The sequence below is a fragment of the Eurosta solidaginis genome, chromosome 1, assembly GCF_040869045.1.
Source record: "Eurosta solidaginis isolate ZX-2024a chromosome 1, ASM4086904v1, whole genome shotgun sequence".
NCBI classification, from domain to species: Eukaryota; Metazoa; Arthropoda; class Insecta; order Diptera; family Tephritidae; genus Eurosta; species Eurosta solidaginis.
Window position 1 is genome coordinate 188,660,743 of NC_090319.1, and position 19,811 is coordinate 188,680,553.

Sequence of the window (19,811 nt, forward strand, 5' to 3'; positions counted from 1 at the left end):
GACATTTTGGATAGCTTATACGAATAATCCCGTATGCCCTGGGTTCAACTCCCGGGCAAAGCAACATCAAAATTTTAGAAATAAGGTTTTCAATTAGAAGAAAATTTTTCTAAGCGGGGTAGCCCCTCGGCAGTGTTTGGCAGGCGCTCCGGGTGTATTTCTGCCATGAAAAGCTCTCAGTGAAAACTCATCTGCCTTGCAGATGCCGTTCGGAGTCGGCATAAAACATGTAGGTCCCCTCCGGCCAATTTGTAGGGAAAATCAAGAGGAGCACGACACAAATTGGAAGAGAAGCTCGGCCTTAGATCTCTTCGGAGGTTATCGCGCCTTACATTTATTTTTTTTTTTTTATACGAATAATCCGATGCGTCGAACAAAAATTACAAAAGTTTCTTTAGATTTTAGATACGTACTTTAAGTTTTATTATTCAAACGCAATGAAAAATTGCGTAGTAAAAATTAAAGAACGGCATAACAAAACTCAATATACCCCTGCAAAAACGCTCCACGTCATTTTACTAGTCATTTTACGGTCATTGTGACTTTCTGCAGCGGTTATATTCATAGTCACGTTTGCATGGGCGTGATGAACTTTTGTGACCAAATTTTCCGTTTCGTTCCTATTAATGTGATCGTGCATTCCGCTCCCACTTATAGGATGTGAGCATAGCACTGTGCTACTCACACACGTCACAATGCTCGTCAAATGGCGGTAATTTTTCCGTCATTTCACTCTACATTTTCGAGCCATTTGACAATCAATTTTACTGCGGTTTTACCATTTATATAACCGCCATATAACGTGAATTTTACCTACAGATTTACTTTACCTGGAGCAGCCATATGAATAAAATATGAACCAAAAAAATTGAATTTTCAATATTTATTATTTTCAATATTATTATATATGTACATGAAATTGGAACTTATATTAATCCAGTTCATATACAACAGAAGAACTTTAATAATTAATAAACTCGCTTAATTGGTTTTTGTTTTCCAATCTCTTCTAAGCGAGCAAAAAAATAATATTAAGCTTTAGAAAAAACTCCAATTATTTGAATAATCTACAACTTAAAGCTTAGTAGAAATTCAGATCAAGAATATTCAAAGGTGTCGTGGATCCGATTGCTGTCGTAATTGAAGAACGTAAAAATGTACGACTATTAATTGAGTCAGACATATTATTGTAACCCTTAGCAGGAGTATTGATTGGTTTCAAATCTAATTCCGACAGCAATCATATCACGACATCCCTTATTATAATGCACATGAAATTGTAACTTAAATTAATACAGTTCATATAAAGAAAAGTAAGTATTCAGTATCAAGCGAGTTTGATTGGTTTTCGTTTTCCAATTGAAATCTTTTCCAAGCGAACAGAAAATAATTTTAAGCTTTAGAAAAAACTCCAATAATTTGAATCAATTTAAATCTACAATTAAAGCTAATTAGAAATTCAGATTAGATTTACTCTTTTTTTTCAGATCAAGAATATTCAAAGGTGTCGTGGAATCCGATTGCTGTCGTAATTGAATTTGAAAGTAATAAAGTAAAGTAAAATATGAATTTAAAAATGTAGGACTAGTAATTGAGTCAGACTTATTATTGTTCTAAATCTAATCATTCAAGCAATAGTTCTGCAACCCATAGCAGGAGTATTGATTGGTTTCAAATCTAATTCCGACAGCAATCGTATCACATCCCTTATTATATATGTACGTGATATTGCAACTTAAATTAATACAATTGATATAAAGAAAAGTAAGTACTTTAATAATAACATAAACTCTCTTAATTGGTTTTTGTTTTCCAATTGAAATCTTTTCTAAGCGAGTAGAAAATAATTTTAAGCTTTAGAAAAAACTCCAATTATTTGAATAATCTACAACTGAAAGCTTAGTAGAAATTCAGATTAGGTTTACTCTTTTTTCAGATCAAGAATATTCAAAGGTGTCGTAGAATCCGATTGCTGTCGTAATTGATGAATTTAAAAATGTACGACTTGTAATTAAGTCAGACTTATTATTGTTCTAAATCTAATTATTCAAGCAATAATTATACAACCCTTAGCAGGAGTATTGATTGGTTTCAAATCTAATTCCGACAGCAATCGTATCACATCCCTTATTATATATGCACGTGATATTGCAACTTAAATTAATACTGTTGATATAAAGAAAAGTAAATACTTTAATAATAAATAAACTCTCTTAATTGGTTTTTGTTTTCCAATTGAAATCTTTTCCTGTGCAAGCACATCGCTAACCTGTTTTGGCAAAAGATATGATTATACTGTCTTCGATAGATAGTCGGACGAGCCGTTACTCGGCGAAGTAGAGATGACCGTTGTGTCGGTGGCAGCTGTTACAACAGCAGTTTCTAACTTTACACCATCCGTACAGTGTGATGAATGCTTCACTGCCTTTTCCAATTGCTTGGCGCCAGCAATTTTTGCTGTTTGTAAAGCTTTAGCTGTAATGCAAATATATAGATGGGTTAAAGTGGTTTTCGTATGTTATTCAACAACTCACCCTATACCATCATCACAGCCTCCCCATCGATTTTGAATATGTGTACTGTTTCAGTATTCAGACCCAGTTCGTTTGATGCAATATTTTCGATTTGATGAACATGTATACTATCCGTTAGGCAGACAATTAGGTGCGTTCGATTCATTCATATACTGTGGGTATTTAAGCCGTAGACGCAATTGATATATTGTAACATTTGTAAACAGTTGGGTTTTTCTGCTGTCACCATCACCACTAGAGAGCTATTGAAGAAACGCTCGACCAAGATATGTTGCGATTTACGCGCATAGATTTTTTCCACCTTGTCAGTTATTGATGGAGAAAATGCGAAAGCCATATTTACCATCCAATACGGAAATGGAACTGTGGAGGAAGAAACATTTTATAAAATTTAATAAAATCAATAAATGATAGTTGTGTTAAAATGGGGTAAAGTATCGTATGTTAAAGTATAGCGAAGTTTGAATAGGTCTCATTCTTCATTCTTAGAAACATGTACGAAGGTACCTCGTAAGATATTAAAAATCCTCAACGCTTTTTTGCAATAACTTAAAAAAAACTCATATTCATCAAATTTCTGTTTAACTTCTACATATCAATAGCTACCTTTACCACCAGAAGGAGTCACTATTGCTTCTACACCTATGCTATTGTTTCCTACACCGATGAGCTTTGTAATAAAATAAACAGCTATCTCCCCAATCTCTCCAGTTTTGTCGCCTCTCGAAACCTGATATTGTAACCAACCAAATCATCGGTGATCTTATTTAAAACATGGCCGCGCCAAATGTCGACCATATGAAATTACCCTACCGACTGTCTTACACCTTAAAATTTTGGGTGTGACTTTCATCAGGATCTACATTTTGGTGAGCACGCAGCCGCAATTGTTCCGAGAAATCAGAGCCGTACCAAAATCCTCAAATCCCTCGCTGGCAGTACCTGGGGAAAGGATAAAGAAACGCTCATGACTACACACAAAGCAATTAGCCAGCCGATTAAGTGCTATGCGTCACCCATATGGTCGCCAAGCCTAAAAATTACCCACTGGAAGAAGCTACAGGCCTGCCAAAATACTGCTCCCAGAATTGCCACGGGCTGTCTTCTTATGTCCCCAGAACACCATAATGAGGCGAGAATACTCCCCATCAGGGAGAGAAATGAGATGCTGACCAAACAGTTCCTGTTGAATACCCAGAAACCTGAGCATCCAAACAGACATCTGATTGGTCAACCAGCACCGCCTAGGGGCCTAAGGAGTCATCTCCGTAAGCATTTTGAGGAAATACGGCTCCTGAACCCAGCCGTATGAAGCGAAAAAACACAAGCAGGTCCTTGGTGAATTCCATAAACAAGCGTCGAACCGTTATGCTAGGAATTGCCCGGTGAATCCAGTACTGAAAGAAAAGTATCCAAACCTCGCGGAAGAGGAACGCATACTCCCCAGAGAAAGGCGACCCACATGACATCAACCCACATGACACCAACCATCTCTTTAATTGTAATGTGGAACCAACGCCTCTAACACCCCTTTCATTATGGTCCCCCCTGTCGAAACAGCAAGTTTCCTTGGATTCCCGTTAGAGGATATTGATGATAATTTCTGATCGGTCGCACCTATTGGATGGGGCGAAGCACTGCTACAATAACAACGTGTGAAAGATGGTTGCATCATTCGTTTGTTGCTCCCTGTTGCTTTGCTTATATTTTTTTTTCTCAATTTTAAACAAATTCGCAACAATAACTAAACTTTTAATTTGTTAACAAAAATAGAAATGCGCAACAAAATATCAATTGGCAAATCAGCTGACTTCGAAGATTCGAAATTCCTATTCCCCAATTATTGTTCTCTCTAGGAGAAAAGAATTGGAGGAATTTTTCTGCGGTGCTATTAAGGCAATGAAATGACCTTTGACCTCGAGTATTTTTTTTTTTAGCTCGAATAGGATAGATGGGGACTTTTAATTTTAATATTTTTATGGTAAACTAGAGGTCCTCACTAAAATTTAGCTTTGTAGTAATTTTTGTTATTTTAATTGTCTAAATTAGCCGTTCTAATATTAAAATCGCCACTCTCAATACAAATCAAAAAACAAGTATGAAAAAGTTGTTAACGTTACAGTGCTTATGGATTCATTTTAAGAGTGGATTAAAAGAAAAAAAAGTTTTGTTAAGCACATTTTTAAAAATGAAAGGAGAGGTCGGTAAAAATGAGACTTACCATATATTCATATCGGCTGCTGAGTGGAATATCACCAAATCTCGGCCGCCGTTTCAAAAACTTCCTTTCTCAGAATTCGTTTGAAGAACGCCCTATCTTAGAATTTGTTTCATAAACACTCCAGCTATTGTCAAAATGTGTTGTATTTGAGCTCAGATCGGTCATTTTTGAAGCCAAATCTGAGTTAGGGCATTCTTCAACCGAATTCTGTGATATGGCTTTTCTAATATACGGGGTTATTCAAAAGTTTTCTGAGAAAGGTGCTTTTCGAAACGGCACCCGAGACCGGGTGATTGTTGTAGCAGTGCTTCGCCCCACCTAACTGCTACAACAACAACCGGGTGATATTCCAATCAGCAGGCGATATGGATATAAGGTTTCATTTAGTTGTCCCATTTTTACTGAGCTTTTGTTTTTGTGTCTTTCGTTTTACGGATATGTTTAGATATAAGGTTTTTTTATTAACTTTTAAAATAAATCCATTTTTAACTGCCGGCCGTTCAAACTCTGAACCCTATTGTATATTCTTACGATTTCAATGAGAATGATTTCCCACACTCTGAGCACGAATATGGTCGCTCGCCGGTATGCATACGTATATGGCGCTTTAGCTTAGATGAAGTTGTAAAATCTGTGAATTAACAATCAGTAAAATGAATATCATTTACAATCATACTGTCTTATAAACCTTTACCCTTGTTGCAGAAATTGCACGTATATTTTCGTTTGGGTTTTGGCGGCTGCTGAATTTTAGTGGCCAAATTTTGCTTTAATTTAGCCTCCTCCTCCTTTAAGGCTGTCATATTTCGCTCCCGCGTTTCTGGATCTTCGTCTTTGTGCGTAGTTAAATGCGTACGTAACTCCGTAAAGTGAGGAAAAGTTGATGGGCAAAACTCACATCTATGAATATTTTTGCCCAGATGTGTACGCAAATGCGACAGCACTGGACCGCTTACAGCAAAGGTGCATTCGCAGTATTCGCATTTGTATGGTTTTCCACCGGTATGAGTACCTATATGACGGCGTAGATTTAGAGCGTAGGTAAAGCTTTTTAACGGAACCAAAATGAAAAGTTGAAATAAATTAAGGTACGTAAAGATGATGTCTGTATTATAACCTTCCGCCTTTCACAAAATTTACATTTATGCGGCTTTTCATTACTATGAATTAGTTTGTGTGTTTTTAAATGCAATACCACAATATTTTTACCACAAATATCGCACGGTTGTCGCTTGATCCCTTCATGAGTTTCTTTGTGTTTGACCAGGGCAGGATTGTTAGTATATCTCAGTGGACAGTAGGGACATACGTAAGGCTTATCTTCACAGTTATTGAAACGATGCATTCGAAGGTGCCTGTATATTATATAGATAATAAAGTAAAACAAGTATATAATTTATTATCTCACGTAAAAATGTATTGAATTTATGCTCAGATATGGCGTTTTGAAATTCTGAAAAATAGCGGGAGTGGTGTCAAACGACGCGTATTGACCTCCACAAACAATAATCTGAAGACAGACAATTTTGTGGTTGTTGTAATGTTGTTGTACACAGGAAAACATTTTGTGTATAAAGAAAAACTCTTTGGATGGATTTAATTGTGATTTTGCAGGCGGACCTCACATAGGCAGAATTAGTCCGTAGTGCTACCAGAAGTTTATTTACGACCAAATTGAAAAATCCTATCAAAAACCAGGACCTATGTTATAAAACAACTCCGTTCTCTTGGCAAATACTAGAAGCTTTCTAGGATTTATACCACTTGTTGCTTTTATATCTTTTTTTTATATAAGTCATGCAATAGACGTTGCAGTGATTGTGCTTCTTCATCTATTTCTTGTAGTTCTAAGATTATATTATTAAATTTATACCACGCAATCTTATCAACTTTCAATATGTTGTATATTCACTTACCTTGTTTACAAGGGATTTTAAAATAGTTTCCATCGGCGCTGCGCTTTTTAGCATCTTCTTTAACCATATCCTTGTTCTCGCTATGTATGTACTTAAATAGTGTTCGGCCGGTGTGCGTCTAATCCTGGAGAGGTGGGCGCACCGGGGTCGATCTCAGTGGGAATGTGGCGTGTGGAATAAAGGAATAGACAAATAGGCGAGAATTTCTCGTTATAATAATAATGTTTTATTGAATATAAGTACAAGATTTTGGTGACAATATTACCTGTATTGACTGTATTGTAGAAAAATGGCAGAGATCCTTGGCGGCAGATGTTAGCTGGTTGGCTGTTGAAATCAAAGAGGCCGGTTGTATAGCAAGCTACAACCGTTGACCCGCAAAATCCTCCGTTTTGGAGGGGAAAGGCACCCACACATCAACCCCGACATGCATATGCATAAGTGCTGACAAAAAACACACATACACGTACATGTACATGCATGCACATGCATGTGGCGGTGATGGTGTGGGTGGTTACAACTTAATTCGAGTATCGAGTATCGATTCGCAGGGTTGCATTGGGGGTATCGCAGACAGATGCGGAAAAAGTTAGGCATCCTGCCTAAACATGCCGGCCCCCTTGCGATACGCAACATCGTTTTCCGCCAATGACCTCTGCTGAAACGAGAAAAATGAATATAAGACTTACACACTAAGCTTAATCTAAATGAGGAGTTCGTCTGACTACGCAAAATGGCCAGGAATCCTTTCCGACTTGCTTCGCATGCCACCAGAGCTAAGATGAAAAAATTAGCGGTTATGAACAGTGATAAGTGCATATTTCTTGCCATTGAATTATACATAAATATAGAAATTCAGAATGTAGTATGTGTATAGTCGATGGCCAGTAAGGCTGGACGAAGAGGCCGAGGTCTCCGTTCCAGATTGGCACCATTTTTTGTTATTCTTTGGTTTTTGTCGTTCCGGATGGAGAGGCCGAAGTCTCCATTCCAGATTTGCGGTTTTTTTGTTGGTTGGACGAAGAGGCAGAGGTCTCCGTTCCAGACTCGATGGTTTTGTGGTTTTTCTGGGCTGGACGAAGAGGCCGAGGTCTCCGTTCCAGCGTATAACGTGTCGTGTCGCTCTCAGGGCGACTGTGGCATTTTATGGATGTGCCAGGGCGAGTGGCCGTGAGGTTGGTTGGGTGATGCGCGTTTTCGCTGCAGCGCATGCATTTCGTCAGTTGGGTATTATATTATTACCCTACAAAACACCTGGTCACAAACCCTACCCACGCCCATGCAAATGTGACTACGAATATAACCCATCACCGTAAGATGACTAGTCAAATGACGTGGAGTGACGAGAGCGTTTTTTGCAAAGTATTTAGTGCTGTGATTTCGAGCAGCTTATGTGTTTCAACACAAACCAGCAAGATTGCGGGGTGTGGGAGGTTGGAGCGGACGTGATTCCAAGCCACCCGCGCAAAATTACTTGTTTTCGTGATACGCGTGGTGTTTTATTAACAAACCTACGTTAAAATATATGAATAAACCGAGTTTAAAACGAACCGTAGAGGCTGACGACGGTATTGATTTAATTTTGTGCGACAGCTCATGACGAATAGCGAACATCGTAATTAAATTGGAAAATGTACCAACTGCCGGTGCTTACATGCAGATTGGCGATGCGTTCTTCACGACGCGTTCTATCTGCACGTATCATTTTGAGATGGCGTGCAACCCTGTCGTGTATTTATTGGTCAGCTGACAGCTGGTATGGTGAATTTGTGGCGTGCGAATATATATACATATATGTATTTGCTTGCCCTTGAAAAAAAACTAGGTCACTGGGGCAGTAGCACACTAGGCCGGTAGAAACAGTTGACTTTTTTCCATTTCGGGATTTTGTCGTGTCGGGATTCTTTTATTTCGGGACCCGTATTGTTTTTGTACCGAGCCCTTATAATGACTGTTTGTGATGTTTGTTGTTGAAAAACAACAAGTCCTGCCCCCAGCCCCAACAAACATAATCAACTTTATGGAACTGTACAACTCTTAATACCCGCGTATCTACCGGGTGCGCTAGGTATTCTACGTTACATAAGCTGTATTTCGTTGCTAACTAGTACAATTAAAACACTAGCTAGCTTACCGGATTGCCTGGAAATCAACAATAAAAGTAATCGAGTGGAGTTGGCTAAGCGCTTTCAGTTGAAACCGCTTAGGTAATTGACGACCTGCTTGATAGTGTTGTATAGTGTTGCATATTCAAAAATAGGGCACTATTTTGAACGAGCGAATGAAATGAACATCCGAATGTGCAGATAAACAAAAATAACAAAATAACAGCGTGGCGGCAGGGTGACATACATACAAACACAAGCATTTCATGTATTTTGTTTTTGTAATTATCTGCTTGAGTGTCAACAACATACTGCGTCAGAAGTAGAAATGTCATAGCAGCTAAAAAAAAGTAACCATTAGCTGATAAACTTCCACCATATATATGGTTTTGGCATAATGAAACTGTTTGAAGCGTTTTTTTCAGCTCGCTAAAAAAAAACACCTATAATCCGACCTGTGGTCGGTAGCTGTCGCGTAATAAATACTGCCGCCACACGGGACGGTTCGTAACTTGGATGAAAGGGTATAAAAATGCAATTATATTTTCACCATTCAACATTATTTTCGACGTGTATTGTCCATAATATTGAAATTCGTGAAACTAAGTATTTTAAATCTCGACCAAATAACTTGATAGGTAGAGATATTTAATGCGCGACATGTGTGGCATGTAGCGCGCATGAGACCTAAAGTCGACATTCCCATGCATTCACAGTGAGAATGAAGTGTAGAAATTTTGACATTTGCTACACTTTTTCATTTCCTGAATGGAAAAAATGTCATTGATTTAAAAACACGCGGTGGTGAGCAGACTAGCTGTAGATTTGACTATCTTTTCGTTAATTAAGTTTGCCTTTTTATTTTCAGATATACGGTTACAAACATATCGAAAAGATAATGCAAAGCTGTAGCGCAAATACTTTTACATAAGCGCACATGATTAACCTTCGGGCAGTAAAGTAGTTTTAAGGAACATAACATTTAACCTTAAATGAAGTTCTCTCGTGAAGTCTGTTTTAAGTGTTAAGCACTGAGATGTCTGATTAAATTTCATTGGCAAGATCAGGAAAAAATCGGACATGTTAAGAATATTACTTGGCGGTAAACTAGAAGCTTTGCTTTAATTCGTTGTGCAACAGTTGTGACAACAACAATGGATAATTTACCAATAAAAAGTTTTACCACGCATAGGATTGTGTCATACCATTTTTCCGTAACTTTATTGAGTGAACAGAAGAGTCTACTGGTAGCAAGTAAAAGGGGAAGAAAAATTGAACTTCCAACGAGCTACTGTTTACTTTTATGCCTTGTGATATGCAGGTAATTTGGTTAATAATAGAATACCGCTGGAAAATTTGTCTTGTAAATGGGCTTTTCTGCTTCCAGCTGCTGTGGTTTCGTATAACTTGATGTCGTTTGCCTTTCCACTGCTACCGAGTTGAAAAGATCATTCAGACGATTTTGTATCAGATCATGCATTGGATCGGTGCGTCGTATCAATTCGTCAAGGTTACTCTCGCGGAATGTACGCACTATTTGCAGTGGCTTTTCGTTGCGCACGTGTCATTGCTTTCGTTGGCTCGGCCAGTGCACGGTTCATGGATTCAGGATTATCCCGGAGCGAGTGTTTTCTTCGAAACCCCTTGGTAGCTGGTAATACTAGCATCATCTGCATTGTGATATGCAGGTCAAGGTAGCGGAACTGTTACGTCGGGGTAATTGTGGACGACTCACTGTCTATCCAAGAATGGCAATGGGTTGGATTGTCGATTTGATTTAGAGCATATGGCGTACCAGGTTGTAAAACCATTTGAACCCATACCGGCGGTGTGCAGACTTCCAACCAACGCCATTTCGTCGATTGTTAAATGTGGTAAGCAAATATTCATTCTTGTAGATGTATTTTGAGGGACGAGCAAAGGCCGAACGAAATATGATGATTCCTCGTTGCGAGCATTCATTATCTTTAGTGGGTATTAAAGTAATTGAGCATACACAAGGTCCACATTTAATCTCTCATACGTAGTTCCTTCTCCCATGTGTCGCCCAAATTCCTACAATGTCACTATTTCAGTTCTGAGGTTTTGATGCTCTAATTTGCCGCTGCCGAGAGAGTGGCGAACGAATAACGAAGAGTGGACAGGACACTCTTAGTAGCAGCGTAGTAAAATAATTTGGATGTCGTGTAAACACCATTTTCTATTTTTGTAATACATTACAATACCATATTCACCATTCATAAGTACTCCTTTTAATTCATTAAAGGCGAACAAATTGCCTTGCTAACGTGAAAAAGTCGTGTGCACTTTCTTAACATTAAAACTCCCAAAGACCCATACAATTTACATATTTTGTGTTCTTTAAATTTTAAAATATATGTCAGGTCGATCCTTTTGATAAATCAAAATTTGTATTCATTACATTACTAGAAAAATGTACGGTAAATATGGTAAGGGAGGTTTACAAAAAGCAAAGGTTTACGAGACTGAAGTCAGCTGTCCATTGAGCACTGTATGCTAACAACCAAGGTAGATGCACATGTAAATAGGTTTTCAGCTTCATAAATGTGTGTTGAGTTGGAGTTGATGACTTGCCATTGATTAATGACTCACGTCTTGTGCTCCCGTTTCAGTGCATCCACGAATTTTATTAGGATTATCATTTAGTTTATGGCTGCGCTCATGTACTTACTGATGTCTCTTTCCTTAGGATTCACTTCCATAGACGCCGTATTCGCAATCGTGCAAATAACCATATGTACATAAATAGTTTATATATGCTTATGCGTGTAATTACACTCGCGGTTTGGTTTTGAAGATTGCCTTTGCTAAAATAAATATCCACCTTCTATATGTCTATTGGCTGAGGCAATAGGAGAAATGTATTCGTTTTCTATGTATATATGAAGTATGCGGGAGGGTCACGGCCTTGAATCAAATAAAATATCCTTTTGAATGGCGTTTTGGCTTGCTTACTATACACAAAAAAATGCGGATAGGCAGTGCATGGCTGATGAAGGACCCTAAAGCCATGAAGGTAATTTATTGGACATCCTGACTATCACCTCCCCTTTTCCGATGCCGTATGAGAGTTTTCACAAAAAACGCGGTCCCGCAAATAAAGTTGCTTGTGAAGCAAAAAAGCTCTTCGCTAGATACGCCAATGTGGCCCGATTAACTACTCAAATAGGAGGAAGAATTAATAATGGTTAATTCCATGCTTAGAACCTTTTAATTAGACGAAGGTATGCACTGATAACAAATGAACCACCTGCCTAAGTTCATGAGGTTAGCTAAAATTGCGGAATCGTTTCGAGAATATACTCCACGTCGGTGATATTACCTGAATGAGCTTTTAGGAATTGGTAAGGGTAGATCGCCACGAAGATTGTGAGATGTTAATATGTCCCGGGGTATTCAACATGACCACCGGTTCCTTGCCCTGGGAGCTTCTGTAATGCTCACGGGCCAACGATAATCAGTTGTATGTAGTAACGACTGCTCCCGCTCGTGATAGGGATGCTGAAAGTGTCGCTTGGGGTTATTCCATGGTTGTTGATCCACGGCAAAAGTTCAAAAAAATTATGGTGAGGGGGAAGCAATCATTTCAGCTGATGTTGATTTTTCATTGGTGAAACAATTTCGTTAACAAATTCCAACGTTAGGCAACGGCGTTTGGGCGTATGTGCGACAAAGGCTGTTAATACGTGTGGGGATTGGAAAAAAAACGCGATTTTATATACTAAAAGAAAACTATTTTTATTGATGGCGGGCCACAGTTCCAAAATATGATTAAGCGTCACAAAGTAGCAATTTGAGTTAAGATTACAAATGAAATGAATTTACGCATAATTAATCGAAATTTGCATAAACAGATCTTAACGATATTTGTCTACTCGTTGACGGTTATTAGAGTTTTATTTCTCATAAGGAGTTAAAACTCAATTGAAGAAATTTAAAAATTTATTCTAAATGCTGTTGGCCTCGTGTCTTTGGCCGAGTGCATTCAAGTTTTGTGGCAGACAGTGGATCTGCGTTAGGGTCTGGCGTCCTCGTTCGGGGCGAGTGAATGGGGGTTGACTTTTGGAAGTTTAAAATATACAAAGGGCCGAAAGCCCTTAGACTCTGTGGCAGATCGGTTCGCCCTTCTGCGGTAGGCTTTTATGATGTCCTCGTTATGGGATAACGAGTGAATGGGATGGTTTCTGGTGTCCTCGCTTGGGGTGAGCGAGTGAATTGTGGGGTTTTCTGGTGTCCTCGCTCTGGGTGAGCGAGTGAATTTGGGGATTTTGTTCAGGGGCTCCGGTTAGTATTGTTAAAAAAAAAAAAAATGCTTTTTGTTTGCGAGCTTTTGGGAAGCTCGCCCGTGTCTTCGTGCGTCTCGCTCCCTTTCCCCATTGCCCACTAGTAGTCAGGTGTAGGATTCCCTCCGGTAGACTCGACACGAGACCGGAGGTAGAGAAAAAAAAGAGAAGATGTAGGATCGCCTTCCGGTAGACTCGCACCATCACGAGACCGGGGGGTTGATTATAATTAGGGCCTCGGGAGAGACAGAAGCTTAGGGATAGCGGGGCATCACGGCGCGTGGTTGAACGCGTCTTTATGTCCCGCGCTCCCTTTCCCCATTGCCATCGCGTAGTACGCCTTAGGTTTCCCCTCCGGTAGACTCGCACCCTCACGAGACCGGGGGGTTGATTATAATATATGGCTCGGGAGAACCACAGGCTTAGGGATAGAGAGACACGAAGACGCGGGTTCCTTAATTTGCCTTCTATGCTATTACCAACCGTGGGCCTCTGATTTTAGGTAGCTGGGGAAATAGAGTTTTGGTTTTTGGGTTTTGTAAGGCGGGCTTTGGCCCCTTACATTTAATCCTCCTTGTCGTGGGACGGAAGGAGTACCAATTTCGTAATTGGTCTAGTGGTCTGTCCCCTGGTTGTATGAACGTCAACAACACGCACACGGTTATCAGAGCCTGTATGTGTGTTGACGATTCTCCCCATTCTCCATTCGTTGGGTTGGAGGTTGTCCACTTTGATAACAACTAGGTCTCCGGGTTTCAGATTAGGTTGTGGATGTTTCCACTTGTATCGTTTCTGGATCTCGGTGAGATATTCGGTTTTCCATCGCTTGCAGAAAGTATGATGGAGGGCCTTGAGTTTCTGCCACCGATTGATCATCGAGGCAGGGCTCTCACTCGCATCCGGCTCTGGCGGAGCCAGGAGATGGCTGCCAGTGAGGAAATGTCCTGGGGTGAGCGGCTCTAGGTCCGTCGGGTCATTGGACGCCGGGCTGAGCGGCCGCGAGTTCAGGCATGCCTCGATGCGGCACAGGAGGGTATGGAATTCTTCGAAGGTGAATTTGTGTGGTGAGGCTATCTTTTTGAAATGGCTTTTGAAGCTTTTCGCTCCAGCCTCCCACAGCCCTCCCATATGGGGAGCGCCCGCAGGGATGAAATGCCAAGTGAGTGATTGGTGGCTGTACTTCGAGACAGCATTGTCTCGGGCTTGTGAAATGAAAGTTTTGAATTCCGATCGTAGGGATCGTGAAGCTCCGACAAAGTTTGTACCGTTGTCGGAGTAGACGTTTTTGGGACATCCGCGTCTAGATATAAAACGGGAAAAAGCCGCAAGAAATGATGGGGTGCTGAGGTCAGTAGTGGCCTCCAGATGAATCGCTCGTGTGGAAAAACACACGAAAAGGCAGACATAGCCTTTTGATAGTCGACACCCTCTGCCGCGGTAACTTTTAATGTCGAAGGGTCCGGCGAAGTCGACTCCAGTATTCGTAAATGTACGGCTGAATGTCGTGCGTTCACGAGGGAGAATACCCATAAGTTGGGTCTGAGCACGCTTTCGGTGTATCGTGCAAACTTTGCAATTATGAATGGTTGCCCTAATCATGGTTTTGATGTTAGGTATCCAGTATTGGGTGCGTATCAGACGCAACATGAGTTGGTTTTCCCCATGCAGACTTTGTTGATGAAACATTAGGACTGTCAGACGGGATAACCGGCAGTTGTATGGGAGGAGGATTGGGTGGCGTTCATTAAAGGCTAAGTCCTTTGACGCCCCGAGTCGCCCTCCTACCCGAATGATGCCATCTTGGTCTAAGTAGGGATTAAGTGAAAGTATTGCACTTTTCCCTGCAATTGGTTTTCCGGCCTTTAGATAATTATATTGGGAACTATAATGTTGTTTCTGATAGATTTTAATTAAAAGTCGTGTAGTGGCCTTAATTTCATCAGAGGAGATTAAGTGCGACATGACCTGGAATGAATTTTTTGTTTCGGGGTGGGTTCTTCGGTAGAACCTTATAACGTATGATAAGACCCGTAGAGCCCTATGTAGGTCGGAAAAGCGTTGAAGAATATCGGTAGGATTGACGGTTGTTGTTGCGCAGGTCTTTGCCCTCTTTTCCTCTACGGAGGTGATGTAGTCACTTTCTTGTGCTGGCCATTGGGAAGTGTCTTCTTGCAGCCAAGAAGGTCCCTGCCACCACAACGAATTGTTGACCAATTCAGACGCAGGTAATCCTCTGCTACCTAAATCTGCTGGGTTGGACTCTGAGTTCACGTGCAACCAGTCCTTATGTCCGACCATGTCGATTATCTTGGTGATCCGATGTGCGACGAAAGTGGACCAGGTACAGGGCGGTTTCCTTATCCATGCGAGGACGATCGTTGAATCCGTCCACAGGTGAATTCTCACTGGTCCCAATTTAAGGTTCCTGAAAATTGATTCGGCGATTTCCGCTAACAGCACGGCTCCGCAAAGTTCTAATCGTGGAAGAGAAAGAGTTTTCACTGGGGCTACTCGGGTTTTGGCTAGGAGTAGGTTTGTGCAGACATTATCATCCGTTTTTACACGCATGTAAACGACTGCTGCATAAGCCTTCTCGGATGCGTCACAAAATCCATGGATCTCGATGTCGGTTCCTGGAGAAAAGTTGACCCAGCTAGGTATCCTGATTTTATCGATTTCCTGGTATTGGTCGGTGAAGGTTTTCCATCGTTCCAGCGTACTGGTAGATACTGGTTCGTCCCAAGCGGTGCCTTCCAACCAAATACTCTGCATGAGTATTTTTGCCACAATGACCATTGGCGCAAGCCAGCCTAAAGGGTCGAAAAGTTTGGCTATAGCGGATAGGACTGCTCGTTTGGTGATGTTTTCGCCATTTTCAAGGGTTCCTGCCTTGAAATAGAATACGTCTGAGTGAGCGTTCCATCGGATTCCCAGGGCTTTTACCGAACTAGCTTCTTCGAACGCTAAGAAATCATCGCTGAGCAAATCCGTTTTGGGGATGCCCTTTAGAATTTCCTTACAGTTTGCAGTCCACTTGCGTAATGGAAAACCAGCTGAGTGTAAGGCTTCGCGAATCTCGTTTCTTGCGTTGATGGTTGACGCTATTGTGTGTCCTCCAGATAAAACATCATCTACGTACATACTCTCTCTTAGTATGCTAGCCGCTGTAGGGTGTGAATTTGCGACGTCGTCAGCCAGTTGTAGTAGCGTTCTTATCGCGAGATATGGAGCGCAATTCACTCCGAAGGTAACCGTCTTTAATTCGCAAAGACTAATAGGGTCATTTGGGGAAGTGCGATGCACAATACGTTGAAATTTGGTCTGATTTTCGTTCACCCAAATTTGTCGATACATCTTTTCGATGTCGCTATTGAAGACGAAACGGTATAGTCTCCAACGTAAGATAAGGATGGGTAGATCGGCTTGTAGAACTGGGCCTGGGAGGAGAATATCGTTTAAGCTATTACCGTTGGCCGTAGGGCTCGAGGCGTTAAATACTACTCGTACCTTGGTGGTTGTACTTTCTGCTTTTACAACGGCGTGGTGGGGCAGGAAGTAATGATCCGAATCGTCGGATTGGATATTCTTTTTCAATTTTCTCATATGTCCGAGTGTTTCATATTCTGACAACACTCGAACATATTCTTTACCTAAATCTGGGTTTTTTATTAGCCGCCCCTCATTCCGGAAGAATTGAGAGCATGCACGCTTCAGGGATGGTCCTAAGTTAATATTGTTAGGGTAATCCTGCCGGAATGGTAGTGACACGGTGTACCTTCCATTCTCACTTCGCTGCGTTGTTTCTTTAAATAGTTGTTCGCAGTACCTTTCATCCTCATTTAATATTTTATTTTTGGGTACATTTTCTACCTCCCAGAAAGCTTTGAGTTGATTGTCTAACGCAACCTCGTTGTAAAAAGACATAATGCTCTTCGTTGGATTCGGTGATTCGATACGACCGGTTAGTATCCAACCGAACACTGTCTCTTGGGCTAAGAGTGTGTTTAGCACATTCTTCTTTATACCGCTCATTATAATGTGGGGATATATGTCTCCGCCAAGTATGAGGTCTACGTCTTCGTTGACGTAGAACCTCTTGTCTGCCAAAACCAAGTCTGGGAATGCCTGCATAGTCATTGCGTTGATATGGCAGGATGGAAGATTCCCAGTGAGTTTCGTTAGAACTAGTACGGGTGTAATCAGGCTGAAGCAGGGATCCACTGGTGAACGTAGTTCGATGTTGGATGCTTCTTTCACCTGAGCTGACACCGCATTTGTGATGCCTGAAACATGGGCATGCATTTTCCTCGCTGGCAAATTGATTCTGCGTTTCAGTCTTTCAGTTATAAAGGAACATTCAGACCCAGAATCAATTAATGCCCGCGCGGAGAAGTCGGTACCATTATGGTGAATGTGTACGCGAGCAGTTCCTAATAGCACGCCTGTGCTGGAATTGGCATGGCAGGATTTGACATTCTGATTCGCAGAGGAAGGTGGTTGTCCCGATTCTTGTCTTTTCCTTGCCTGTGCCGAGGTTGATGGGGCATTATCCGCATCTTTGAAGGGATTTCGTACCGCCGGTTGCTGAAGTGTGTCCGCATGCAGGAGCGTGTGGTGACGAGAGTGGCATTTGGAACAGTTGTACGAACTGGTGCACCTCGTCACTGTGTGTCCTGGGGATAAACAATTCAGGCAGCCATTTGTGGATTTGACGAATTTAATCCTTTCTACCGGATTTAAATCGCAAAAACGTGAACAGTTGCGTAATCTGTGCTCCGTAGATTTGCACATTTTACATATTGATTTTGTTGTTTGCTTGGTTACTTTGGTTTGAAAAGCACCAAGTCTTTTTGTAGGGTTTTCCGTCGACTGGCGCGACGTGTTTGATTTTTGCACTTTAGAAGTGGCATTCCCTGTAAAACCAGACACGGTTTCAAGTGTCTGGAAACGATTTGACAAGAACTTGTCCATATCCTCCCACTTGGATATGTCCGTCTTGTGGTCAATGCTCTGCTCCCATAGAGCCGACTTATTTTCAGGTAATTTTGTCGAACATAAATAGGTAATAATCGCATCCCAATTTGAAACATCGATCTGATGTGTTTTTAGAGATGCCAAGCAATTATTTATGTCGCGCTGTAAGGTTTTGATTGAGCTGCCGCACTCGCTATCTATCTTTTTTAGATTAAATAAAATTTGTAGTTGTGAGTTCACGAGAATCCGCTTATTCTCGTATCTCTCACATAGGTTTTTCCAGGCTGTTTCGAAGCCTTCATTTGTCAAGGGACATTCCTTGACGATGTCCTTTGCCTCACCTTGAGTTTTCTGATTGAGGTGGAACAACTTTTCTACCGGGCTTAGGCGACTGTTGTTTTTGTATATGGCTGTGAACAGGTCACGAAACGTTGGCCAAGATAGGTAGTCGCCCTTGAACACCTCAGTATCACAAGCTGGCAGGCGGATACTGTGTTCGCGCGCGCGTTCTCCCTCAGGTTTGACTGCCCTATCTTTTTCCTCCTTCAATTTAGCTTGAAGTTCAGCCATGTTCGACATGCATCTCAGGAATACGGCATATGCCGCTTTATGCTTGATCTTGACCGCTGCAATTTTCTTTGCGTCAAGCGTGTCAGAGCCAAGCAACTCCTCTAGGGCGTTCTCTGCTTTGTCCCACTTAGCTTGCAACTCTTTTTGCTGTATTGCAAGAGTGTGTACAGTGTGCAGAGCCGCATTGATATCATTAAAATCGGCCTCGAATTCGATTATTCGATCGGCCAATCTAATGTCGGAGTCCATGTTCATGGTTGAAAAGTGGAGAGCGAATTAACCAAGGGATATAAACTTGAAAAACCTGAGCGAAACACCCAACCAACAACTATTAAAATTACGCAGAATTGATTATTACTTTTAATTTGTTTATTTTTGTCTGACTTTGCAGATTATTGTGCCGTAAAACCGGGAGCAGGGGGAAGCAACACCAATGTGTTTTGTGTAAATAAAGGGGGCCACTCGCCACTTCCAAGTTTAATTGTATTGTATACTAAGTGCGCGCGCTGGTATGAACTCAACGAAAAGTGGAAAAACGTATAATAAATCTTGTGCGAAAATTTGTTAAGAAACTAGTGAAATTAAAGTGATGCAAAAAGAAAATTTAAATCGAATGGCGTGAAATTTTGTGTGAAAGTGAGGTTATGTGTACCTGTTCCTTGTGCTGTGTCCGGGGAGCCTTACCGCTGGTGGGGGGACAGGCCAGATAGTCACAAGGAATTAAAAACGTTAATGTTACGCGCTTGGACTTATTTTTCTTTTTGGCACTACACAGTTTTCACACTTTTCGCGGTCAGTTACAAGCACGTATGGCACTTCAAATGGATTTTCGCACTTTTTATTTATTATTTTTAACCAAAAAAAATGTGGCAAGAAATATTGCACTTACTTTGTGGCTGTTTGCTGTTCTGGTGATTGTGGCAAGTAGTTTGTGTGATGCAGTGGCTTCCGCTGGCTGTCGCTTGCTCAGTGTTTTGACGCTGGTATTAAATAATAGACTTTTTGTTGGTGGGCAAAATACTTTTCCTGATGAATTTTTGTGAGGAATTCTTAAAATGTGTGCGGTCAGCTATGATGCTTTGTTGTGGACTGTAATTTAGGTGCTGTATATTCCTTTCTCGGGGAGATAGGACCAAATGGTGAGCACTAGGGCTCTGAGGTTTTGGCATCGTGTAGTCACCTCTTAT

General features: G+C 41.0%; 1 protein-coding gene across 8 annotated transcripts; it reads right to left on the reverse strand.

The window, feature by feature from the left end:
- Positions 1–868: 868 nt before the first annotated feature.
- On the reverse strand, positions 869–19,732 carry LOC137236958 (gastrula zinc finger protein XlCGF49.1-like). Of its 8 annotated transcripts, XM_067760051.1 has the most exons (7): positions 6,672–19,732; positions 6,164–6,602; positions 5,965–6,110; positions 5,450–5,802; positions 5,287–5,386; positions 2,535–2,897; positions 869–2,475 (listed from the first exon to the last, which is right to left on the reverse strand). In XM_067760051.1, the coding sequence occupies exon 1, from the start codon at positions 18,877–18,879 to the stop codon at positions 13,645–13,647; it is 5,235 nt and encodes a 1,744-aa protein (XP_067616152.1). In that variant the 5' UTR covers positions 18,880–19,732; the 3' UTR covers positions 869–2,475; positions 2,535–2,897; positions 5,287–5,386; positions 5,450–5,802; positions 5,965–6,110; positions 6,164–6,602; positions 6,672–13,644. The 8 variants fall into 8 exon arrangements, with proteins under 8 accessions (XP_067616152.1, XP_067616149.1, XP_067616148.1 ...); XM_067760048.1 differs by having other exon boundaries at positions 5,450–6,110; positions 6,250–6,602; XM_067760047.1 differs by having other exon boundaries at positions 5,450–6,110.
- Positions 19,733–19,811: the final 79 nt, after the last annotated feature.